At 40.6% G+C, this 27,698-nt stretch overlaps 1 protein-coding gene across 1 annotated transcript in view; it reads left to right on the forward strand.

Annotated features, from left to right (window-relative positions):
* LOC113127137 (sodium-driven chloride bicarbonate exchanger-like) overlaps positions 1-27,698 on the forward strand; it is a 36,664-nt gene that overhangs the window by 1,975 nt on the left and 6,991 nt on the right. Inside the window, exons 3-16 of the mRNA XM_026301422.1 lie at positions 12,715-12,796; positions 16,259-16,402; positions 16,565-16,706; positions 16,946-17,106; positions 17,590-17,778; positions 19,432-19,520; positions 19,878-20,035; positions 20,179-20,266; positions 21,029-21,175; positions 21,763-21,863; positions 25,938-26,112; positions 26,198-26,331; positions 26,472-26,717; positions 27,345-27,450. Coding sequence (XP_026157207.1) covers positions 12,715-12,796; positions 16,259-16,402; positions 16,565-16,706; positions 16,946-17,106; positions 17,590-17,778; positions 19,432-19,520; positions 19,878-20,035; positions 20,179-20,266; positions 21,029-21,175; positions 21,763-21,863; positions 25,938-26,112; positions 26,198-26,331; positions 26,472-26,717; positions 27,345-27,450 — 1,962 coding nt within the window. The remainder of the gene's footprint in view (positions 1-12,714; positions 12,797-16,258; positions 16,403-16,564; positions 16,707-16,945; positions 17,107-17,589; positions 17,779-19,431; positions 19,521-19,877; positions 20,036-20,178; positions 20,267-21,028; positions 21,176-21,762; positions 21,864-25,937; positions 26,113-26,197; positions 26,332-26,471; positions 26,718-27,344; positions 27,451-27,698) is intronic.

A 27,698-nucleotide genomic window follows, 5' to 3' on the forward strand; every position in this document is an offset into this window, starting at 1 on the left:
TGTTCAAGACCCATAATTAAATAAGTAAAATCCATAAAAGTCCATAAAAGAATTGCAGTACCACCAATACAGCAATGGGACATTTTACTGCAAAAACAGTGTTTTGAGTTTTGAAGTACATTTTGTTCATAATACTACTGAACTCTTACTTTGGTAGGAGTTTGAGTATTTTGTTATTGTTATATTGGTAGTTGTCCTTGAGTAAACCATTTGAATACTTTTACCTTAACTGAAGTTGAGACTGAAAGCTAATAATATAAAATTGTAGACAGATTTCAGAACAGTTGTAGAGTTTCTCTGCTGTCGGAAGTCTGATCACATTTAGATGTTAGTTCATGTTGTCTATAACCTAGAATCAACAGTAGTATTCCCAGTTTTATTTGGTTTTAGCTTTAATTAGTCAGCGTGTTTAGCCAATTTTATGTATTTTTACATCACAGTGATCACATATGCCACTGTGCATCTGGCAGACACACATGGTTAAGGACATCCCTGGTAAATAAATAATAGATAATAGGAATTAAGTGAAGTTTAGGCTCTTAATATGTGAAATGTCTTGGAAAAACATGCACAAATGTACACTGCTGGTCAAAAGTTTTAGAATACCACCACTTTTTGTAGTTTTGCAGTGTAACTAGTCCAAGTCTAGTGAATAACCTGAAATGTTACAGAGGTAAATGGAAAACTGCCACAAGTGAAAAAAATTTTAGGTTACTATAATAATGTACTTTCCAAAGTTATACAAAAAGGCCTTTTTCCAGGAAGAAGTAATGGGTTAATAACTTAGAACTGTTCTGCAGCAATGGAAGTAAAGGAAGCCTCAAAAGTGAAGAGTCTAATACACAAGCAGTGCTGTTGTTCTCTGAGCAAAACGAAGCCAGTGCAGAAATCTGAGAACAGGAGTAATGTGGTTGTACTTCCTGGTTCTAGTCAGGACGCGAGCAGCAGCGTTCTGAATGTATTGCACCTGCCTTACAGCTCATTTTGAGAGCCCTGTGAGCAGGCCCTTACAGTAATCTAACCTGCTGAAGATAAATGCATGGATGAGTCTCTCCAAGTCTGGTTTAGACATGATCCCTCTGATTCTGGCCATGTTTTTTAAGGGGGTAAAATTCTGATAATGTTATTGAGTCCATCATTACCCTTAGATTTCCAACCTGATATTTATATTTTAGAGAAAGAGACTTGAGGTGACTGCTGACACTTTCTCTGTGTTTCTGTGGCTCAAAGATGATTATTTCAGTCTTGTCTCACTTTATTTGGTGAAAGTAGTTTTGCATACACACTGATCTGTTCAATAGAGTGACACAGTGAATCGACTGGTCCATATTCACCTCCTGTGAGTGATATGTAAATCTGAGTGTCATCTGCATAGTTATGGTAGGACACATTACTGCTGCATATTAACTGGCCTAAAGGAAACATGTAAAGATTGAACAAAAGGGGTTCCAAGATGAACCCTTGGGGGACCCCTCATGTCAAGGCCATTTGGTCTGAGACACAGTTGCCAATTTCAACAAAGTACTTTCTGTCTTCAAGATAGGACTTAAACCATTTAAGGGCAGTACCAGAGATACCTATTCAGTCCTCTAACCTTTGTAACAGGATCAGATGGTCCACTGTGTCAAAAGCAGCACTCAGATCCAACAGTGCTAAGACAGAGACTCTGCCAGCTTCGATGTTCAGATGAATGTCATTTGTCACCTTGACAAGTGCAGTCTCAGTGCTGTGATGGGGCCTAAAACCTGACTGGAAATCGTCAAAGCAGTTGTTTAGCAAACCTTTTGATGATTATGCTCTGTCTGTATAAAAGCAGTGTTGGAACAGACTGTTACTACGCCGTCTTAAGTGTTGTTCTTCAGCAAACTGTATATAGCTCTCATAATGGTGGGAAAAAGACAATTAACAAAGGAAGACAACCAGATCATTATAACCCTTAATAGTGTAAATAAGTCTTTCCTTTAGAGAAATTGTAAAGAAAGCCAAGGTGTCAGTGAGTACAGTTTCCTGCATCATCAAAAGGCACTGGAGGAAACTGACAGGAAGAGTGAGCAGTACAAAGCAGCACAGCACAGTCTCCAGACCTAAACCCCATCAAACTGGTTTGGGATGAACTGGACAGAGTGTGAAAGCAAACCCACCCTCAGGTATAACATGTGTATGTGAACTTCTGCAATGGTGTTGGGAAGAACTTTTTAAACAAATATTGATATCTGTTGTACAGGGAGGCCATGAGTGTGTTTGGCTGTAAAATTAAACTTAAAAAAAAATTAAAATTAATATGTAAATAAAAAATAGAAAAATGGAGGTGTGTCCAAGCTTTTGACCCATAGTATAAGTGTAAACAGAAAAAGGAACTAGCTCTACACAGGAAATTAGACGAATGTGTGTTGTCTGATCTGACAAAATATTGCTTTGAGCCAGACTAAGGGAAAGACTCAGAATAAAGTATGTGACCATTCCACTTACTACAACTTTATTTTTGTCCCTCACATCTTCATATAATTAGAGTTTTGGAAAATGGAAAATGCAGTTTGCCAATTTAAACATCACTTGTGTTACCTGAGAGTTAGCAGATGAAGTGACATGATTAATATTTGATATTAATATTTAGTAAACCTTGCTCCTGTACTAGATTTTAATGCCAACCAGTCAGATAACTGCATAGTTTGTGGCCACTGTATATCAAGTTGTATATTGAAAGTTACAGAGACAGATCTTTTTGTTGATTCAGAACACTTGTCAACCACATGTTGACTAGAACTCAAGTGGATCTGGTCCTGGACCTGACTGGTGTGATCCTAATTGCAACCCTGACAAAACGGGAGGCTCTTTGTCAGGCTGTCCAGTTAGAGCTGGTTGACTGGACGGGTTGGAGAAGATTGGTGAAAACAGAAGAAGGGAGTCTGCTGGAGTTGCCTGGGCTTGTTCTTTTGAGCATGGTGTTCTTGGATCACTGTGAAATCTCTGTTCGATTTGGTGATTCAACTGTGCAGGCAGGCGGGCAGGCAGGAAGTCTTCCCACTGCAGCTAGCAGCCTAGACCGGCTGTGCTCCTTTCCTTGGTTAATTATAGCAGTGTCAGTGGAGAGGAGGTTGCAGAGGGCATGGAGGTAGGTAGGGGGAGAGGGTACAGACTTGGATGGAGAACAGATGGTTAGTGAGGACAGACTCATATAGAAAATTAGATTGTATATTGTTAAGTGTTTGTTTGGCTGTCTGATCTTCATGTGTAAATAATATATTAGTTTATGTCATCCTTGCTAATGATAACTTTGCAAAATATCAGATGACATATACAGAGACAGTATTATTGCAGTCTGACAGTCATATCAGGCAGTGCTGCAGAAACTGCTGCTTCTTCCTCCTGATCCGTTTCTAGCACACAATGTCTTGATCACAGTTTTGCTGACAATGCACTACAGCCAGAGTGCAGTTTCTGTGCCTCAGGTAGGTTGTGCAGACACACAAATGTGCATCTAAAGATGCACATACTGTGTACAGTAAGACTGCATTCACAATTTTTTTTGCTTAAGGTGTGTGCAGTGACCATGGGACATGTTGCTGTGAGGCGCACAGGGGCTGTGTGAAGCCCCTCATACGGGATGCTGTCATTTGACTCCCTGCGACCTAAGACTTCTCTTAGATAACAGAGCTACAGAGCTTGGAGGCTCAGCAGAGCAGAACTGTGCATGCCACAGCATCAGTGATGTCAGAGCACTAATCTCTCTGGGGGATTGGCGGATGGACGCTTGTCAGAAACATTTGATGCCACCCTGGATGAAAGCCATTGGAGGCAGAGGGAGACACAGAGGAAGAGCCAGAGCTGTGCTGAGCTCCCAGCTTTTGTTTTTATGTTGTGTTCGTGGCGCTTTCGGAATGAGGTTGCAGGCATATTCCAGCATGGGAAGACCGATTGAGGAGAGCGACTGAAGAATGGAGAGGCTTTAACTGGGGCCACAACACAAAAGCTGACTCTGCCTTCCTCTGCTATTCTGAGTTTTCATTCTCAATCAGAAACCACACTCTGAGCTCAGGCCCTGAGCCTTAGCCTCTCATCTTACCACTGCTGCGAATAAAAGGGGAGATACCGGGCATTGTGCCCTAACCTGGAGGAGTTCCACCATGCTGTCAGTGGACCACTGTAAAGGATTTATTTATCAGGTGGGTTACTCTAACTTCAGTCTGTTAGAGGGTGAGCCACTGCTGAGTTTTATTTGTTTTTCATTGCTATGCATCTGTTTCGGGTCAAGTTTCAGACTGATTTTGTGGACTTGTATTGTGGCATGGAGGTTAAACAGTATCTACATGAATAGTAATAGTTGGAAGCTTGTATGCGCACTTATTGTTTCGCTAACTGCATAATGCTAATGCATGTATAGTTAATAGGCTGCAGGAGGCTTGCCTCCTGTGCTGCAGTGAGGGCCAGTTGTGCTGATGTGCTTGTGAAAGGTCCAGAGGAGGTTGGCTGACAGATGGGACTGTCATTCTGGGGTGAGAGAGGAGCTTATTCTCTCTGTACTGACCCTGGTGATCTCTGAGGCAGGAATGGGTAAACATTGGATTTATTTGTGTGAGGACTTTGTCATGTACAGTATATGTACATGTACAGTATGTATTGTCTTTGTCTTAGAGTTTTGCTACTTCCTAGGTCAAAATATTGCCATCCTTCAGTTTTTTGGAGGGCAGTATTCACACTTCCTATCTCCCTGTCCGATAAGGTTAGAGGCACGTGACGTGATGTAGAGATGGTCCCGGTGTTCTTAGCATATTCCTCCCTGTGATGCTCGATGCAGATCGTGCTACCATTGCCAAGGTAACCGTGGCCATCTGTAGGGATGAAAACCATGACAACAGAAGCTGACAGCCAATCACACGGTTTGTACAGCAGCTGTTAATCCATCTCCACTCTCAGCTAGCTACATACTATAGAATCACTCTAGCTCAGTACAGCAGATTGAAAGTAAATAGATGTACGTTAAGAACTAGTCTTAAGGATTTTTCATGAAATGCCACCTGCTTGAATATTCAGGGTTTACTGCAGATACTGAATGAAACTTATTTAATCTAATATGATTTTTACTGTTCATTCCCTGGCCTAGATCTGAAGGTATAGTAATGTACACATTCATCATCCATGCTGTTGAGAAAGCCTCAGGAGAGGTCCCTGAGCAACACTGAAATGAGGTCACCTTTCTGCTTCCCAGAGGGATGTGATCATCCCTTTCCAGAGATTCCTGGAAAGGAGCTTGTGAGAATCAATAGGTCTGTGATTTATCCTGGCCAGGAAAATAGAATATAAGCTCTCAGACAAATCAGGCACTGACACTCAAAGACATCCTGCATGTTGTTTTATAACTGGTTACGCCTAAAAGATAACATCACTGGATAGATAATATGATCTGCTAGTGTTGCATTAGCTGATGTGATCTTTTTTTCCACTACATCTTTTGTTGGCATTCCCATGCGCTGGTAGAAACCTAACTGTGTGAAGAGTCCATTTTCGTGCAGACTGATCCTCATTCCAAATGACTGGTTTGAAATCAGTTTTGACCCTTATGATATCTTAAAATAAATATGTGGTACGAGGAGCTAAATTTAAAGTTTTTCATCTTTGTTGAACATGGAAAAGAAGTGATTCCTGCTGTTGCTTGAATTTATGATTGGAATATTCAACTGATCACAAAATAGGTCTTCAAAGGACAGCTCAGCTGAGTTTGAATATTCACGCGTTATCACACATGACAATTAAGCTATCTCTCATAACTTGACACAGTTAAACTTACTCATGCTAGTTTGTGATATACTCTAATTTGGGTTAACAGGGTTGATGTCTGAGTTGTCACTTTCTCTAGGGTGGTGGCTGTCAGGTGATGCTAAGGACACAGTGGATTTGTTGGTCCTTTTGGGTCAATCACTTGATCTTCCACAGGCACCGTGACAATGCAATACATGAAACTCATCAGGAGAGTGGTTTTGACACAGACCACGTGTAGCAGCCAGAGGTGTGGAATGAGGTGTTGAGAGGTGGCAGATGAATTGGTTGAAAAAAGACTCCACTGTTTCCCGTGTATAGAATTTGTGCGGATATGCCCTTCAAAAGATTTTGTAATTATCATTTCTTGCTTTCAAAGCCCTGACTGACAACATGTTTCCCCTGGAATGGGGGTCGACCATCAGCCCGTGGGAAACTATGGCCTCACCTGTTTGGAAATTTGTAACTCTAGATCCAGTACTTATAGAGACACCTGTTCTTTAGAGAGGAACACTGGTGGGGTTCATTTGAGGGATATTAGTACTTCAGCTATAGAAAAGATTTCTTGTCACTTAATGTGTTATGTTTTTTGCCTATCAGAAAGCTTTTGTTACATTAAATACATTTTTGAAACATTGAAATAACCAATTGCCTTTATTCAAGGTTATAAATTTGCTAAATGTCTTTGCCTTTCTCTCCTATAAACTGGATCTATAATGGACAGTTAAAAAACAGCCTGATACAGCTGATTTGGAGATATTGTCTTCCTCCAGTGCCCCCAAATTACCCATAATGCAATTTAACCACTGACAGTTCATTCAGAGATTTTGGTGTGGTGTACCTGTAGCTGCTAATGTAGCCTTTAGGTGAGGAGTGAGCTGCAGAAGTGTAGTGTCTTTGGCCTCTGTGATGAAGATTGGATGACACATTATTGTAACTTTTCCCAAGACTCTGGTGAATCAGTTGCTTTGTGATGATCAGTGACATTAAAAATGCAGTGTACGCAATGGGGAGTAAACAGAAGAGTGTCATTAAATCAGCAAATGTGTTCAGCACTATCAGTCTATAGTATCTGCCTCTAGTTTGACTACATTAGCTAACATCAGCCTTTATAAGCTACTGAAATGAGGTCACCTTTCTGCTTCCACCTTTCTCTAGTCCAAGAAAGGCTATAGCACCAAAATCCTTGAGTCCTTAAAAATCCAAAGTCCTTGAGCAAGGATTTTATTGTATAAATTTAATGTTTCATTTGTGAGAGGCAGATTTGTTATATTAAAAGTTACAAGGCAAACTTTAATACAGCTATTACCAATGCAAAGTCCACATAAATATTTCCCTAAACAAAGACATGTAACTAACAACAGCCAGTTGTGAGTTTATGGGAAGAAGAACATCAGTGCTAGAGCCTGGTGATATTCACTTGTCTCTACTGTATACATCTGTAGAATGTAGATCAGATGAAACCCAGTGTCAGGCATTTCTCCTGAAGGTCATGATGCTCCACTTACCATCACTGGACAAATGCTGCACACACACACACACACACACAGACATAGGCACACTTAACATGGTATGACAATAGAACGTCCTCTGGTCCTTCATTGTGTCAGGACTGAAGCCTGTGTGTTATTTCATTCATCCACACTGCTGCACCACAGCCTGCGGAGAAACAGTGTACCTTAGTAGGCTTACAGTATGTATGAAATGTGTCCCTCTATATACTGTACATGTGTAACCTCCATTGTATGAATCTTTACACTGTGTTTGCTGCACATATACAGTTAATATATGCACACAGAAACAAATCAATAACCTGTAAATGAAAAAGGCTTCTGATGAAAGTAAGCTCCAAGGTCTATCTTCCCCTCCTCCACCTCTCCCATCCAGACTACCCAGGATTCTTGGACACCTGCTCCTCCTATAGCCCTCATCACTGACTAGCAGACTAACTGAGAAACAGTTGATTTAATGCTCTCCACAGTTTAGGGCCCTCCATCACTCATCCCATGGTCAAAGACAAGGTTTTATCCTGCTGTAAAGGCTGGCAGATTAATCTCAACCCAGATTGGTGAGCCTGGATGCGGCCCTCTGGGCTGGTCTGGGGTCAGCAACATGAAGTAGAGGAAACCAGTTTCTATAAATAGAAGCAGGGACCTGCAGGCAAGAGATTCTGGCTCATCTGTTGTAGTGAGCAGGGTAAAGCTTTGTTTGGAGCAAATAAGAGGGGCATAACATCAGGCTTAGAGAAATGAGATAGTCATTATTTCAGATAAACTGGTGTCAGTGGGGAAAGAGTAAAAGATAAAAAAGTGAAACCAATAGAGAAAGGAGATTTTATTTAGTCTAATTCATTGTTTGAGGAAAAAAGTTAAGAGTGTAGTCTTTATTTTACTAAGTTATTAAAATAATACAGTTTCAGTGAGGGTGGCAAAAGAGTAAATAAATCATACTCCATAGTTACTGTCAGTGAACATCAGAATATAGCCTGTACATGGCAGATTTTTTTTTAATACGGAAAGAATTTAGGAAAGATTTTAGTGAATAAGTCAAATGTGGAATGATTTGACTTCTTACAGTAGCTGCTAAGACCTTGTAAAATAATGAATGATGCCTTTTGTAGCTGCTAGCGATGACCTTTTCATATACTATAGGTCAGAGTGGTGAGATGCGTGCAATATCTCTCCAGGAAAAGCACTGTGGTAGTTATCATCTGGTGGTTTGAGGGTACATTGCATACATTTATTCTTTATGTGATACTGAGCAAGCTTAATTAATAAATTAATAACTGGACTGTAAGCTGGATGAGGTTTCAATAAATATATAGACTTTAGCTATGCTAAACAAAATGTTCATTCTGTACAGGATATTATTGTACATGTTCACACGTATATTAGTGTTTCAGTTATGAGTTTTATTCCGGTTTGGTTCTAGTCAGGATGTGATGTTTACATGAAACATGGGAAACTTGATTAATCATATTCCTGTGAGCGTGATCCTCACAGTATAGAGGTGTCTGATCATCTGTGTGCATGTGTGTCCTCTTGACTTCTCATTACACAGCGACTCATTAGTGTCAGGGTCTCCTCAGTCTCTACAGAGTAGATGTAAATAAGCCAATAAATATGTTTATATGACTATTTTTGCCAATGTTCAGTTGGAGTTAAGCAACAACATGGTCTGGCTTAAAAAGCAAAGTAATTTTTTTTTTTCATTGTTTTTTTTTCATCTGAGCACCTTTGGCTTCAAAGAGGATCTATTAATAGCATTCAGTTGTAATCAATCTGAATGAATGATGAATTTTGGTACTGATACTTGTACTTGACAGTTCCATTTTCTGTTATGCTGAAACTTTAAAAAATCACTAAACAGTATTGCACAGCTGATTTAACAGTAGAAATTGTTTCTCACTTGTAGTATTAGTTCACCACAAACTTCATGTCTTAAGCTTACTACTATTTACACTGAGCTATGACTGTACTGTTTGTTTTCCTCTGTGAAGCAAAGTGTGTTAGTCTCCTGGTCATATACAGTACAGTGGTGCAGTGGCCACTGCAGTGCTAATGCAGGGGAGATGTGGGATAGACAGGGGAGACTTGTAGACACACATTAGATGTATACTGGATAGACAGAGGAGGTTATGCACAGTCTAACTCATGCAGCACAATGGTGGTTTAAAAGTCCTCAGAATGTTGGCCCAGGTCGTGGTTGTCCTGGGGCTTTGAGCTACATACTCCCTGAATTTAGATGTGTTTTGTTCTCCTGGGTTGTCTGCAGGGAGACACAGTGTGTTACTGGGACTGAGGGAGTATCCCTGGGAATCTGCAGGGCCAAGCACTAGTGCCAGGCTAAGCTAACCCCCTGGTCCTCTCCCAGGCTTGTCACAAACACTTGCGTCTTTGCTGCCATCGCTACCACGAGGATAAACAAGCTTTGAAATAGATTTGTTAACAGGACATTTTCCCAGGTCAATTTCAGCTCTTTTGGCCACTCTGACACTCTGACACTGGAATATTATCTCACTTGAGTCTTGAGTGCTGATTATGTGTGTGATTCCTCACGTAGCTGATAGAGTGCAGTGGTCAGCGTGTTTGTAAAGGGTTGAAGCAGAGTGATTTGGAATGCAGAGTCATGGACAGTGACAAAATTAACACAGAGAAAGTGTCAAACTCTTTGAGTTCACCATTAACTATCTCAGAGGGGAAGTCTAGGGAAGTCTGCTTAAAGGAACATATGAATCCTCATGGGCTTGTCTGTGCTGTGTGTTTACATGTCTCTGAGAGTAGCTGTAATTCCTCTGTTAATGTCCTTGTGTAGAATAAGATCTGCATGTCAGCTCTCAGCATCTGTCCACATGCTCCTTGCGACGCATTGGCCTCTTCCTCACATGGTCGTCCATGTGTGTGGGGCATGTGTGTCTGTGAGTGTGAGAGACTGTCCTACTACCGGTTGCTTAATCTCTGAGGATCAGAGATTGATGGCCACCATCGGCCACCGTTAGCTGGACCGGGTGTACCACATGCCTCCTGGGTCATTTATTATTGAATGTAGTTGTGTACAGACTAGTGAAGCCACCAGGGATCGAGGAGCAGTACTTTTACAGTTCTGTTTATTGTAGGAACAAGGTTGAAAAAGCAGAGTTTTGACTGAAAAGTAACTGAATTAAATTCTTCTTTTAAAGCTGCATTTAAGCTATGATTATTACTTTTACTTCTTCAGTGCCTATGCAAGCTTGACACAAGTGTCTGACACAGCAACTGGTGTCCCTAGCACTAACAAGTAGACAACACGCTTGAGTTAATGAAGAATTCAGCAAACAGCTGACAAAAAAGGCAAAAAATAGAAGAAGGAGCAGATCAACACATCAAAAATACTCAAAGAGATCCAATTTAAAATGTAAGGACCTGCTCCAGAAAGGATGGAAATTACAGCATGAGTGTTGAGTTTGCCAAGAAACAGCAGACTGTAATTACTGTGGTGGGGGTGAAAAATGACCCTCTCTGGATTGGATTAGAATCACTGACCAGTGCAGGTGAAGTTAAATCACCCACCTACTCTAGAGGCATAAAGCCAGCCCAAGATTTACACTGAGTCCCATAAAAGATGTGCAGGGTAGTCACTGCAGCTACTTTCTCATTGCACACAGTCCCATTCAGTCCATTCCTATTAGTTTGGAAGCAAATCAGTGCTAAGTCTGAATTGCTAAGCCACTGAATTTATTGCAGTAAAAAAATGGACTTTCTGAATTTATGTGGTTGGATTTCCACCTTCCACCATTCTCAATAGTTCCAACTTTATTTTCAGTGTATATTCATTTGAACTTCTTAAGTTCAGATAGGAAATTCACATCCCAAGTATTCAAAAGCTGTGTTTAAGTTGTTCTGTTTCAATAAGCTCAATTCAGGTTCTAAAAATTCAAGTCAAATCAAAAACTCTTGTTGCTCAAGTACACTTGGTCAAATGAAGATGTCAAAGCTGCTCAGTGTTTTCCATGCACTAAAACATGTTTCTGCGGCTTCCTCAGGCTTCTATGTTTTTGGGGTCATGTGCATTAGCGCTCTTCTCCAGTTACACCAGCTGAGAGTCTGTCCCAATACTGTAGTTCATAACATCCTCAGATGCACTATGTTTTTCAATCACATGGAGAGCAGTGAAGGACATCCTAGTCAGATTATACAAGCAGATTATACATTATGGGAAAATAATAATGGGGTTTATAAGTACTCCTCTAACTAACTGTAGGAGGGATGGACTAATTGTATTTTATATAGGCTACTGCTGGCTCCCTAAATCCATAATCTAGACCTTTACAATGAGGTAACTCAGACAGTAAATAAAATAATTGCTGCTGCAAGACAGATACCCAGTCAGGAGCCATGGAGTCACAGAGGTCATCCAGAGGGCTGAGCAGAAAATCTTAATGATAAAAACTGGACTCACAGCAAAGTCACTGCGGAGAGCTGGACTCTAAAGAGAAGGGAGAAGGTGATGTGGTCATGACAGCTTTTTGTTCTGGTGCTCGTGGCCTGGAGGTATTACTGTGGATCTCTTCAAACAGCAAGTTTTTTCAGTTTGATAATATAACCACAGGAAGGGCCTGTTGTCTTTTTTTACCAAAGCTAAAACTGTCAATATTAGTGTCCACCGCCTTAAGTTATTGTGATTGGATACATGCTGCTTCATGTTACTACCAAACGCTCCAGTTTCAGAATGGATGTTTTGCTAAGTAGCTGTATTTTTGGGAGGCCGCTTTTAATGTTGCAGGATCAGATCATGTCTGTTTGCATCCTAGTGAAAAACATTTGAAACACCACGAATAACAAGCCAGTGTTTTCAATAAATATTAAAAAGCAGAGTATTCAAATATCAGCTATACTTTCAATTTTCAAGGTCAGTGTTATTTATAGAACAGAATAAACAGCAAAGCACTAGGTTGCATCCATTAGCACCCGTTCTTGTTCCCTCCACTCTACACTCCAGAGGTTGCTCCAGAGGTGTGTGTACAGTAGCAGAGCATTTACCATGATCACAGGCTTTCACACAATGATGTTAAAACTGCGATTCAAAAGCAGCGTGACAGATGAACATCAAATTTGCCATTGGCTGCCTTTTGTTGCCATGGCAACAGCCAGTGGAAGTTAGCCTTATAATGCTGAGTTTCTTTGTCTGTGTGTGTGTGTGTGTCTGTGTGTGTGTGCGTGTGTGTGTCTGTGTGTGTGTGTTTATTTTAGGACACATCCTCCCACTGGACAGGGAGCTGTGTAGTCTTATGTAACAACTTGTAGCATTTACATGAAATATGGATTTTGCTTTAGCAAGGACAGAAAGGCTCCCTGGACAAACATGTAATATTACCCCTGCATGTGTCTTATCGTTACCGAATATACAAAATTTTCATACTCACATAAAATATACTACCTGATTGCTCCTGCTGAACAACAACCTTGTGTGTGTCTCCCATAGAGAACCGATGAGGAGGCGGTGCTGGACCGTGGGGGCACACGCTCCATGCTCAACACCAACTTTGAGAAAGAAGAACTAGAAGGTAACGGCCATAGATACAACCTAACATTTGCATTAAACAATTGAGAGTAATACAAATTGAGAGTGATGTGGCTGTCTGAATTTTCACTGACAGATTGAAGAACATATTTAGTAGCAGACAAAAGAGAAAGATTGACCAAATTGAATGAAAACTTGTGGTTTAATCCCTAAGATAAGACAATACTTTTCTAGCATAGCAATGTAAAATGCTGGATCCTGTATTTCCCATAACACAGCTCAATAGCGTCTTTCATTCTCAGGTCCATGTTCTACCCATTTCACAGTTTGCCCACAGCTTGTAACACGTTATAAATTTCTACTCTCTAAGCCCAAGCTGATAAAATGAGCAGCATGGTTATTTTCTCAGTTCCCTCCAGTGTTGCAGGTGACGTTACAATATGTAACAGTTTTTAGAGGCTGATTTCCTGAGACCATAAACTGAATTTCATACGTAAAAAGAAACAAGAAAAAAACACATCAAACTCTAAAAAATACCATCATTGGTATTCTCTGTGTCTTTGTTTTGTTGTTTTGTCAGTCCACCTGTCATTACAAATGGATATTAGGTTTTGATGTGAGTCCTGCTCCATCAAAGACCAGGGGCTTTATTCTCAGTACATCTGTTTGCATTTCATCCTTTTTGAAGGAGAGGGTAATGTTGTTTGTATTTATTTTGTGTTTTCTGTGATATTGGTAGTACAGAAGACACTAGAATTGCTATGTAAACCTCTACACTGTAACCTTCCTTAAATCATCTTTAGCTTTCATTACAGGCAGTTTAGACAGGATGACTGATGTTCCATTCAGTATAATTGAAATGTAGATAAAATGATTTTACTTATAAAACATGCAAAATTGTAGACCAGCAAGACCAGTAGACCACTTTTTCAGCCCAGAATATTCTCTACAGGTATTCATTTCACACTCTCAACTGTCCAGCAGTAAGACAGGCTGTTTGCATGTAGCTTGAGATCCCACACCCGGTACAAAAGTCAAAACAAATGGCAAAATGTAAAGATAAAGTCATATTAGAGAATAACTCTGTGGATATTGTATAATTTTCCTATTAACATTAGATCACGCAAAAATATCAAAACCAACAATGAATGTATGGTACCAGTGAATACATTTAGCCGTTTGCATTTAAGTAAATTCAGCTATAAGAATGACTGCAATTTAGAATAACAAAGTATGGAGACTTTACAATACCCAGCCAAACAGAACTCACAATGCCCGACTGTCCTCTGTGGCCATGTGAAGCAGTACATACATATACACACATATAAACTTAAGGATATGAAACACCAAAACTCAGCACATCACACACCACTGTGTGAATTCAAGCCTCGGCTGACTAAAAGCTACTGAGACATGGCAACAGAAGAAAAGAGAAATGACATCAGCAGTAGTTCAGGCTTGGAGGAGGAGAGCTATTTTAGTCATCCACTCATGAGTCTTGACTCATGAACCTTAAAGCTCTACTGCTCCATCCTTATGTTTTGTTCTGCTACTTTTCTCTTCCTGTCTGCTGGAATGTGCCTTTTATTGTGAAATTTGCAAAGTCTTTCCCCTCTTTCTGAAATACATAATTTACTTAGTGCTAACAACAATTTGCTATGGATCAACGCATGTACAGCAGTACAACCTCCCACAGAGCAAAAGCCACTCCTAAACATTTACTAACACATTTGGACATGCAGCTAGTTTTCTTGATATGTTATCTGAGACCTCAGTTAACCTCCATTCTGCTTTCCTATTGGTGGAGAGTATTGAGTTTGCATTTTTAAATGTCCTGATGTCAGTATGTTGTTTGGTGATTCATGTTATGTGCTTTGCCTGAATCTGATGAGGGTGCACTGTGGTGTGACTAGTCATCACGTGAATGAAAACAGTTCCAGGCACTGGGCTCTTTTCCACCTCAGAGTACATGCAAAAGAAAAAATGTACTTAGATTGAACACTGAAACTGAAATAATAAAACAGTATCCTACTGCATCCTACCCTGTGTTCATAGCTTAAGTGCTTGGCAATAAGTGAAAGCATTTTAGCATTTCAATCACCTCCTCCTCTCACTGGGATTTTGGCAGTTTTAGGCCGACACAGTATAGTGGCCTTGAAATAAAACCCCAACAAAGAAAGAAGCACTAACAACAGACTATATTCTTCCATTACAGTTTAACAAATACACTTTGGAATATTTTTGTTGTTATACACATCCTATTCCTCCTGAGCATCACATTGCCCCAGGTGCAGATCAGTTTGGTGTCACATTATAGCAGCCGCTATGGTGCTTAATCTTGTGTAGGAGGCAGATAAAAAGAACAGGGTGTCCAATAGTCTTGTCTGTGTCCAGACACTGAGCCGAGGGCCGGCGGGAAGGAGGCAACGCCCAGCAGCTCGTCCGCAATAAAAGAGGATAAAGTCAGCTCAGATTATCTTCACACTGAGCCTGTGGATGCACATGCACGTACACGCACACACTGTATAATGTTCCTTTGAATTTTGTCTATTTGTTCTGTATTGATGATACTTAAGATGGAAATACTTCTAATTATGACAGCCATTGAATTTCAAGATCAGTTTCAGCATCCTCAAGGAGAGCAATAGCCCCTTATTCAAGCACAGGCAAAGGAGGGCCTGGAGTATTAAGAGCTTTTCTGGTTTCAGGGCCTAACTGGATATTACCTACTGCTGGGTTTTAATAATACCTTAAATTATAGTTATTCATATACAATAGCACAGAGTAGAAAGGGCTTCAACCCAACTGACCACTCAGTCTTCATTAGAATATTTTGACAGAACAGTTTAAAGGAAGGAGTGATCCCTTCACTATTTACATTTCCAGACCATCTCTTTTAGCTGGTTTAACATTTCGTCTGTTAAAACAGATAGTTAATAAACTGCTAATTTGTTGCTAATTTATAGTTTAGGTGACTCGATAAGCAAATATATCCATCTATCCAGTTAGGGCCCCAGGGATCTGCTGGAGCCTATCCCAGCTCTCCTCAGGTGAAAGGCAGGGGTCCACCCTGGACAGGTCACCAGTCCATCACAGGGCCACATAGAGACAAACAACCTCACACACTCACACTCACTCCTATGGGCAATTTAGAGTCACCAATCAACCTAACATACATGACATGACAGACATTTTGAACTGGGGGGGAAAGCCAGAGTATCTGGAGAAAATGCTGCCTAATATCCAAATATAGATTTTTAAAAATAAAATTTCTTTAGGTTTAAATTTGAGTTACTCCAGTCTTTCCTTGTCCCTTTGGCAACTGTGTTAAGTGTCACTGGGAATCCCTGCTTCAGAGGACTTGTTTCATTTATAGAACCTACATACAGGACTACATCTCACGTCTTCTATGCTGGTTTAAATTTTAATTAAAGCAAAACCTGGTGGTGAAAAGCAGCAAAGCTGATAAAAAAATCAACTGTTTTCTCCTTCATACTGTCTCCAGGTCACCGCACTCTCTACATCGGGGTCCATGTACCCCTGGGCAGGAGGTCGCACCGCCGTCACCGTCACCATGGACACCGACACAGGAAGAGGTCCAAGGAGAGGGACTCTACCACTGATGATGGACGAGAATCCCCCTCACACAGTAGGTGTCCAAGATGGACCAAAGCAAAGTCGAATAAGTTTTAGTTGACTGACTTAATTACTGACTTAAAATGTACACTATGCAGAGAGTTCACTCCAGTCATTCTTCATTTATTAATATCACTGTCATTTTCCATTGATAATCCCACCCCATTTGTTCCAGTAGATACACCAGCTCAGAGGGTGCAGTTTCTTTTGGGGACAGAGGATGGTGATGAAGAACACATCCCCCACGCTCTATTCACTGAGCTGGATGAAATCTGCCTCAGGGAGGGCGAGGATGCCGAATGGAAGGAGACAGCCAGGTACACTGCTCCAGTTAGTCACATGGGCTGAGTCTGGCCAGCTGTGCTGTTTTTCCTTTGTTGCACCTGAGACTTTGATTCTGTTTATATCTGACTACAAGCTTTTATCATGGGGCTCTTTATGCTTATGGCAAAAAATAAATCATCTTGAGCCTTGGATGACATCACAAACCTTCATCTTTTACCTGTGTTCCTCTATCAAGCACAAATGGAGTTTTTTTAAATTTCTGTGTTTGCAGATGGCTAAAGTTTGAGGAAGATGTTGAAGACGGTGGAGAGCGGTGGAGTAAACCCTACGTAGCCACTCTGTCTCTACATAGTCTTTTCGAGCTTCGTAGCTGCATCATGAATGGCACTGTGATGTTGGACATGAGGGCCAACTCGCTGGAGGAGATTGCAGGTAAACAGGGCTAAAAAGTGTCTCACGGGCCTCTGTAGCTCAGTGACTAAAACTAAAACAGGACTGCAGGTCTGCGAGCTTCCCTGGCTTTTGTCTTGTTGTTAAAAGGTAAAGTACAATAAACTTGCCCTGATATGTCAAAAGAAGTACCCCCAGAAATGTGCTTGATTAACAAACTAAAATGCTTCACTTTTTCATTTACAGACTTGCTAGACCTGGTGTAGAAAGGAATAGGGGAACTGTGTTTTAGTTTATGAGGGCAGGAGAGCCTGTTTATCTGATAAACTGTGCTGTTGAAGAGATCTGCTGAACTTAACCTGGTTTGATGTGATTAAATCAGCAGCAGTGGGTTGCTTTTTGTTGAAATAATCAGCTTTGCATTGCTGGCTGTCAGGAGACATTGACAACCTTTCTGAATTAAAATGAACTGCTTAGAATAATTGTCCAAACCTACATCTGTGCACTTCTGCTTTTATTTCTCAGACATGGTTCTGGATCAGCATGAGGCTTTGGGCCCTCTAGGTCAAGATGCCAGGATGAGAATCCGTGAGGCCCTGCTCAAACAGCACCACCATCAAAACCACAAGAAGTTGGCCAACCGCATTCCCATTGTACGCTCCTTTGCTGATATCGGCAAGAAACAATCTGAGCCTCATTCAATGGACAAAAATGGTGAGCAAATGGTGTGAACACACATCCACCACTACCTGCCAGTTTTCAAGACTGCAGTCTGTTCTCTACACCCTGTATTATTCTCTGGTCTTTCCATGGTGACCATATATGTTGTTGTATGTAAATATAATGCAGTAATCTTTTGCATGTTTTTTTCTAGTGCCCATTTGTGACTTGCTGTTTTACTATTGGATATCTCAATTTTTCCTCTTGTTTGTGTTTCTCCGTGTCTGTGTATGTGTTTGTTCTTGTCTTTACTTGGCATGTCCGTGTGTGTGCATGTATCTTTCACTTAACCAGTAAATGGCTTTTATTATCAAACCACAAACTCTCCCAAATGTTTGCCTGAAAAAACACCCCCCAAGAATGCCCCACCCACAGAAGCATTTTCCTGTGTGGCATGGCCACGGTCAGTATGTTGCGTGCCATGTCTGTCTACTCCTCCATCACCTCTGAGCCATGGCAACATGACGCCAGACACGCCCTTTGGGGAAACCAAGATCAGACATTTTAATGTCCTTCAGACAGTTGCCCTAGGCTACTGTCCCATGTCACAGGACGACACCGAGCTGGAAATCTGCACAGGCAACCAGAACATCGCTGATGCTTAACACTGAAAGTCTAGAGACTCTGTAGTAGTAATAGTAGTAGAAACAGGAACACATAAATAAAGGAGAGTATCATCATGAGAGGTTACAGATGGTTGACGTGTCGTCAGAAAAGACAAAAAAAGAAAAGCTTTTAATGTCATGCAACTTTCTCCCTAAATAAAGCCGACAATCCACATGTTGCTGCTGCTCTATTTTTGAGACAAAACGAGGCAATAACAAGAAAAGTTGATGTCATTTCTTTATTTTCAGCATCTTTGGGTAAGAGGTAAGATGGCATTTATGTAGTAGTCATTTATGTACCTTTTTTGATAATACTCTCCTCATTTTGTTCACAGTAGTGTGTCTGACAACTAGGATCTACAGGAGCTTTCTCACTCATTCTAAACAGTCACTAATTACTAGTAGAGCCCTTCGTTTGAAATTAACCCAGTAACATGAAACATAATCTTCATTTTGTTGCATTAGGGCTGGTTGTTTAAAGGAGTAGTTCAGTGTTGAACAGTGAACAAACCACACCCTTCATGAGCTTTGATTGGCTGCAGCTACAATTCACATCACAAAAATTGCTTCAAGCTGATTTTTTTCAAAAGGAGCAATCTTTTACTTTTTAGAAAAACTAAAACAAATTTTAAATTTAAATGAGCACAGATATTTCTCCACATGTAAATTTTAAATTACTAAGATACTAAGTTCAAGATTGTGCCTTTTTACTTTACTGAATTTGATTTGCAAATATTCCGTCTAAGGTTTAGTTAAAATTACCACTAATCATTCATCAGATAATCTGAATAAAGGTCACCAGGTACACTCTGAAGAAAAGTGCAGCTTTGCATCCTTTGTCATCAGGGCTAAACCTTTTCACCAATAAAGGCACAGCACCTGAAACAAAAGGGTCCAGTGTTGTATCACATTTTTCAGAGAATGTAACTGTACCCTGTAGCCACTCACTGGAGACCTTTGTCTTTGTGTGGGAAAGTAGTATTGCGATAGGCTGAGCCTCCGTGACCCTGACATGCTGTTGGTTTCCTGCTCTGCCTGACAGGCCAAACGGTCTCACCTCAGTCCCAGCCGGCCAACAATGAGGGCAAACAGGACGTCAGCCGAGAAAACAGCGCTGTGGACTTCAGCAAGGTGAGCAGCCAGACCCACCACTGATGCTGCTGTTTATCTACAGGCACTGATAGCTAGACAAACAACTGGTGCTGTATATTTAACCAAGACTGGGTTACGTGTGAAATGGTCACTGAAAGCCTCTTGTGCTGGGAAACAGACAGTGTTTTAGAAAGTGTTATCTTGTTTTCTTTTGTTGTATCAGAGTCAGATCCAGCTGTTATTTCATTATTTTGATTTTATTTAGGTGACTGATGATACTGTAATAACCCCCTCCAGTCTTTTAATATTTTTAGGTAAAAACAGGACACACATTTATACTAATCTTTCGACCAAACATGTACTATAGTCTTGTTTTGGTTTCTTTCTGTCTCACAGATAGACCTGCACTTCATGAAGAAGATTCCTCCTGGTGCTGAGGCATCCAATGTCCTAGTGGGAGAACTGGAATTCCTAGACCGCCCTGTGGTGGCCTTTGTCCGCCTGGCTCCTGCCGTGCTGCTGAATGGTCTGGCTGAGGTTCCCATCACCACCAGGTAAAAATGCCGGAAAAGATTACTGCTTGGTCCGGTTCCTTGCTCTCTGTGTTCTCTATCAAGTCTGGATAGATGATATTATAATCCCCTGAATTCTTCATTAAAAAAGGATATAGCTCTGAAAAATATTCTGTGTTGCACAGGTTTCTTTTCATCCTACTTGGCCCTCTGGGAAAAGGTCCACAGTATCATGAAATTGGCCGGTCTATTGCTACACTGATGACTGATGAGGTGAGACCTTTGTTGTAGTTAGTAAAGATGGAGCTGACTTGATGTGCTTGATGTTGGGCTATCTAATCTGCAATCTGTTTGAGACTTCTTCTGTTAAACGAAGTTTTAAATGTACAGTAGGAGAGTAAATCCTGACATTGATTCAAACCCAAGACATCTTATTTTTTTAGTATATAATGTGTTTAAGGTCAAACACTAATAGTTTTATCCCAAACTTGGAACAATGAACATGGACTATTCTTATGCTTATATTTTAATAGGGTGGCTTATGGAGTAGGAGAACAACCCTGTGATTTAGAAGTGCACCTACCAGCTCTGTGGTTGTTTTTTATTTTTAAAGCCAAATCTGACCTTATGTTAAGTTAAAAAAAAGGGTTTGAGGATCAACAGAGTTTGTCGGGATTTCCCACAGTGCAGCCATGAGCTAATGTTACTGACCATCAGCAGAACCAGATGTTGCCTTTTTTATTGGCAGCAGTCCTCTGGGATGTATTAAAATAGTAGCGTACTGATGTCAACCTGCTTCATCATACATGGTAATAAACTGTATCCACCATTATGTTTTGCTTTTCATCCATAGTGAGCATTTAGTTTACCTAAAGGTTGTTTGGAGATGGGGAGAATTATTTCCCGCACAAACCCTTTATGGCAGTGGGATATGAGACTTTATCTATAAATGTATGAAAATGTGTTCGGTGGGCTCATAGTGAACTATCAAAATGAATATTTTACTCATTGACTCTCCTGTTATCTCCTCCACAGATTTTCCATGATGTTGCTTATAAGGCCAAAGACAGGAATGACCTGGTGGCAGGCATTGACGAGTTTCTGGACCAGGTGACAGTGTTACCCCCTGGAGAGTGGGATCCCTCCATCAGAATAGAGCCTCCCAAAAATGTGCCCTCTCAGGTGTGTTTCTTTTCTCTTTCAGCAATGAGGGAAAACTCTTCTTGTATGAAATGCTTAGAAAAGATGACAGGGTTTATTAGTGCTGCTCTGCAAGGTAAACCACATAATTCGCCATCTTGAAGCACTTTAGAGTTTGAGATTCTGTCTATAAATTACTCTGCTTTTATAATGTGCCTAAGTTGGTTCTGCTTCGTACTGCCTGCTGAGAAATATTTTAACATCTGCGTTCTGCTCTAATCTCAACTGTGTTGTACTCTGTGCTTTGAAGGTGCTCCCCAGGGTTCTGCTCTCAATCTCCTCTAGAACATCAGTTGTTTTTCCTCCAATAGTTATTTTGGTCTGCTTTGAAAAGTGATCTGCCATCTTGTCCCGGAGAGAAATTTTGTTATCTAACTGAAAGGTGCTTCAGATGCATATAAATATAGTGAGTCACAGTATAGTCATGGTCTTGCGTGTCTTTTCCTTTGTCATTAGGCTTGTTCTGCTGATGAAGTCTGTATCGGAAAATGCCGTAATGACACTTGTGATTATTGTTATGATGATGACCAGTAGCAGACAGTTGACTGACAATAACCTTAACCACACAGGAAAAGCGGAAGATTCCTCCTGTTCCCAACGGGGTGACAGATCTCGGAGAGTTGGGCGAACATGGAGGGCATGGTGGCCCTGAGCTCCAGCGCACTGGGAAGTAAGTGTTAAAGAGACATAGCATGATTTGTGATGTACAGGCTTGTACCAGTCTTCCTGTCGCCTGTTTGCTGCCTTGCTGCGGCCAAACTATAAATTTAGCTCTCTTGAGAAGCAGATCACCCTAAGGGCCCATTTTTATTCCTCATGCTTCAGCTCCACAAAGACCTTTTGTTTGAGTTTTAATTCAGTATGAGTTCTGAGTTATCCAAGCACTCAATCCCACACATAAAGTCACATGCTTCAGTACTGCAGCAGTATTACATTATTTAACACTTTGCACCTGCACACTGATCCTCACATTCATTATTGCATTAAAGCACTTTAAGTACAATTTAGTGCTGCTTGCACTTACATCTATTTTCTGCTACTTTATACACAGTTCAGAGGGATATATTATACTTTTTACTCCAATACATGTATTAGGACGATTCACTTCTAAAACATAAAAACCTCATTTAAACATAAGTTAAACTAGTGGCTTCTCATCTTTTGGGTTCTAAACCATAATAACCCCTTACAAGAAGGCAGTGATAGCTGGGAGTCCTGTCACATGTATATAAATTCTTAGCAGTTCCACCAAGTAGGGATTTTCACATTAGATGCTATCACTGAAACAACTAGGCACAAAAAGCCACATTAAATTTTCCACAGAATGAAGGTTATCAAAATTAAATTTGTGTAGCAGAACTTTATCCTCTCCCATTAATTATCTCACAACCCATCAGATTTACCCTGGTGCCCTTTGGAGGGTCCTGGTACCTTGGACTTGCACTTACACTGGAAATAAAGTAGTTAAAATAGTTCCAACTCAAGCAGCTACAGTAGTGACATGTCACTTACAATCAAATTGTCATATATAATGATGTATCACTGAGGACCACCTTCTTCTTCAGAATTTGTGCTTTTACTTTAAAAACCTAAGCACGTCTAGCTGCTTACATGTTTACTGTTAGTGTGTGTAAGTATTTTTATACTGACGCCTATTGTCACAGTGATGGCTCTTTACTCCTGGTTTCCTCAGTGTAGTAATCATCTCATCAGTGCTAATAGCAGGGCAATTTCTGTTCTGCTCTGAAATTGAATTGTAACTCAATCATTCAACATTCCTCATTTTAAACTATCTACAGTACTTAATCACTTTAATTCACAACAGGAGAGACCGAATGAGACAATATGCATGCCTGCTGGTTTTTTTAAATAGTGGCTGTACCCTTAAATTCACATGTCTGGTCTGGACCACATGCTATCCTGCCAAATGCGTCTTTATTGTAATGTAATGTATTCAAACTGGATACTTTTCTCTTCAGTCTCTTTAGCATTTATATTGTTTTTAGAACCTGACAAGTGTCTTGTTGTTTTCGCTGCTATGCAGGGAGCTACCAACTTATATTGTCTTCTTGTTTGTCCTCCTTTTATAGGAAGATGTGTCTGAAGCAAGTGATAATTGATTAGATTTGAAGATGTTTTAAGTTGAACATATCAGTTGATCCCAAAAACTTTTGTTTGTAGCTTGTAGCTTTTGATGCTACAATGACTTTGTACAGATTTGCCCATTGCTCAAATAAGGGGTTTTAGTGACACAACCTGGTTTAGTAAATCAGTAAACAGTTTGAAAATCATTAGTTAGGAAATTGGGAAGGATTTTACACACAAACATAGTGACTGGTACAGCTCAGTGCAGATGTATCAATGTCTATCCAAATTACCCAATGCATTTAGGGACTGAAACTCAGAATGTGTCTGTAACTGTTCCTGTTTATGACCCTTTGATGAAAGCAGACATACAGTAAGATACAAATTTGTCACATTAATTTTCAGGTGCAAAGGGACAGTAAGACTTCACAGGGCCATTACTGGGATTTGCAAATGAGATTAAAGATTAAAACATGTCATGCTGTCATTACCCCATGACTACTAGGAAATTCTTGGACCCCAGCTCGACACAATGAAATGGTAGTGCAGTGCGCAAAGGTATTTAGTGTACATCTCGGTGGATTAATAGCAGAGGAGTGAGTAATGTGTTGCTGCTGAACTGCGGTATGCGGCGCTACAGGCCCTTATTCCTGCTAAGGTTGGCTGAAAGCCCAGTCTCAGCTATCTCCTCCTGGGACATGGCATCACTGCTCAGACTGGAAGGATAATGTCCCTCCCACTGTTTCCATAGCAGCCACCCCCAGCTAATTCACCACTATAGTAAAGCTGAATGCATGAGTTGATGACTGCACACACACTCACACAAACTTGTCAAGAAATAAACAGATACAACACAGAAGTAGGATCAGCAAGGGGGCACTTTACCCCTTTTCAGTATTTTGTCTTGTGATTCACTTGAGTAACACTGCAAATATCCTGAAAAACACAAACATTTGTTCAGCAGTAGAGAACAGTAGCACCATCCTGCAGGTGATACAGTCCGAATCAATGCAGTAAGGAATTGTTGACATTATGTGAAATAACCTTATTCACTTTCTTTCTTTGGTAAAAACAGTGATACCACTCTAATGTTTGTTTTAGAAATGTGAAGCTGGGGGTTGGAGACTGGTGGAAACAGTAAGCCTGGCTCTGTTCAAAGACATCACACAACCAAAGTGTGGAAGTAACATGTATGCTAGTTTCTGGTCCATGTCGCTTTTTGAATTCATTTTAAATTTAAAAAAAAAAATAGAATACGTTAGTTTTTCAAAATATTTAATCTTGTTTGGACAGAGCTAGGCTGGTCAGCCAGACCCAGTCCTTTCTTAGTGAAAGAACGTGGGTCTGGAACCTCTGCCATAGACAGTCTTTTCCTCCGGCCTCAAAGGAGCCGTGCCAATCACAGCCGTTTATGCTGGCTTTACGCTTCAGTCGTCCAATCATATTTAAACAAGCCTTGCACATACACAGTGACTCGCTTGTAATGTTTCTCAATGCCAGTCCCAAGTCCGCAAATCCTTCTACAACTATGTCACCCTGACAGACCCATCCTGTTCAACCTGTAGGTTACTACAAACAACCAGTCAGAATGAGTTTAAAGACACTGAAGGTGATAACAGAGACTGTCTCCTGGCTTTAGAGTCATTTTGAAAAGACTGACATTAGAGTGAGGGTGTCATTCGCTCCCATTTCTATACAAGAAAGAGAATTTCTTGAAATGTCAAAGTATTCTTTTAAGAAGATATAGATTAATTCTAAACCATAGTTGTCATTTCCTTGTCTTACATTAACCACATGGTCTTTTTCAAGCTCACATAGAAGATTCTACAGTTACAGCTGATATACAGGACTGTAAAAACCCTTGGTTGACAGTATCTAATGTATAATGTATCTAATGCAGGAGGAAAATCTCTTCCCAAGTGGGCCGGACCGGTAAAATAATGGCATAATAACTTAAAGATAACGACAACTTCAGATTTGTTTCCTTTGTTTTACTTTAGTCCAAAATAGTACAAGCACATTCTGAACACATCACAAATAATGCTCTTTACAAAACACTTCAAATTAGTTGAAAATTCTGAGGAAAAAATTGGTGCAATTTCAAGAACACAATGCCTCAGTGATTGGAACTTAAACTTAAACTTAAACTTAAACTTAAGTCACAGGCTATCTGGGATTGAACAAAATACTCTAAGTATCGAATACCTCATTCGTCTTTTCCACATTTTAATCCTGAGCTAACTCACCACACCATACAAACGGAGGTAAAAACTTCTGAAGCGCGTAATGTTCGAAGTAGAAGGTTTAATAGGCAGAACGACAAGGGGGCTGACAGGTATAGGCCTACTTGCTCAGCCCCGCTATAAACAGTTTGCCTGCTTAACATAATCGCTATTGCGACACCCAGTGGACACATTTAGAATAGCAGTTTCTTTCATTGAAAAATTGCAGCTAATTTAAACTTCAAATCATCTCGCGGGCCGGATTAAACCCGTTTGCGGGCCTCATCTGGCCCGCGGGCCGTAAGTTTGACACCCCTGATCTAATGTATTTTTTTATTTAACATACAAATGGACATAGTGTAGTTTGTTGGTGATTTCTCATGCATATTCAAATGTTTCATACGGAATATTTAATGTGAATTTTTGTTTCTGTACAGGTTTTTTGGCGGTTTCTTTTTGGATATCAAGCGAAAGGCTCCTCACTACCTTTCCGACTTCACAGATGCCATCAGTCTGCAGTGTCTGGCCTCCTTCCTCTTCCTCTACTGCGCCTGCATGTCACCCGTCATCACTTTTGGTGGACTCCTGGGTGAGGCCACAGAGGGACGTGTGGTAAGCAGCAAAATGTTTATCACAAGAGACTTTGTGATCCTGATGTTAAGTAGCTGAATCGTGGCCTTGTTTTCTGTGTTGTCAGAGTGCTATTGAGTCACTGTTTGGGGCCTCCATGACTGGAATAGCCTACTCCCTTTTTGCTGGTCAGCCCCTCACCATCCTGGGTAGCACTGGGCCTGTTCTTGTCTTTGAGAAGATCCTCTTTAAGTTCTGCAAGTAGGTCATCTTTTTCTTCTGATGTACAAATATGTCATTTGTAATATTTACATTTAGAAGCTAGATGCGCATGTGGATTGCCATGTCCAGTTACATATCCATCTCTTCCCCTCCTGAGTGTGTGTCTTGTCCTTTGTCAGGGAGTATGGTCTTTCCTACCTCTCCCTGAGGACCTGTATTGGCCTGTGGACGGCCTTCTTCTGTCTACTGCTGGTGGCCACAGATGCCAGCTCGCTTGTCTGTTACATCACACGCTTCACTGAAGAAGCTTTCGCTGCGTTGATCTGCATCATCTTTATCTATGAGGCCCTGGAGAAGCTGATCCACCTGGGAGTGCATTACCCCATCAATAAAAACAACAACCTTCAGAAACTCACACAGTACTCGTACGTGCTCCTGTTTTCTTCATTTCTGTCATTAGAATTTTGGTTTCAGACTGTTGGTTGAATAAAAAATGTGCCTTATCCTGCTACATACAGTTAGCACTTCTGTGGTTTTCTGCTCTGGTGTAGTGGACAGCAGGGGATGCTGACATTTAGTTCTGTAAAATGCCAGCAGAATAAGTAATTTCATATTAGTGGCTAAGCATTTTGTAAGTGGAAATTATTGGAATATGTGGAATGTTATAATGATGCAACAAATGATACCTGGTTCAGGTCCCCTCTCTCTCACACCCCCAGAATGATTAACCTTTACAGCCTGAAAGGAATATCTGCAAATGCTATTCAAGGCAGAAGCCACTTAGCCTACCCCCTGTTTTTACACTTTTTAAATAACTGTACAGGATTATTATTCATGGAAAAAATATCAGTACAATTAAACTGTGGTAAACAAAAGAAGTCTTTATTTGGCATCCTACCTTTTTTTGAATGGAAAGTCAAATGGCTTTGGTTAGTGTTTCTGTTGTTGTTTCTCTCTCTGTCTTTCACTATGTTTTTTTTCCCCATTTTATCTTCATAGTATCATCATGCCATCTGTATCTTAAGAAAGCTGAATAAAACTATCTTTCACAGATGTGCCTGTGTGGAGCCCAGGGACCCCAGCAATGAGACTCTGCGTGTTTGGGAGGACAGAAACATCACGTCCTCGCAGGTCAACTGGAGCATGCTGGAGGTCAAGGTAGGGAACCCTTGACATCTGGGCGAAAATACAACATACCTGTGCATATGTTACATAGCAATAAGAGTTATTTGTGACACAGACATATGTGGCCAAAATAAGCTACCAGTTTGGATAAAGAATCCAGAGCAGATCTGGATTTATAAGCTGTTATGGTAAATCAAAGTATCATCCTGAGTAGAGGAGGAAAGGGAAAAGGCTAACAGTTGCCAGAAACTCCAACCAAAAACACAAAGCTAGATATTTCC

Source organism: Mastacembelus armatus, chromosome 2 (assembly GCF_900324485.2).
Source record: "Mastacembelus armatus chromosome 2, fMasArm1.2, whole genome shotgun sequence".
NCBI lineage: Eukaryota > Metazoa > Chordata > Actinopteri > Synbranchiformes > Mastacembelidae > Mastacembelus > Mastacembelus armatus.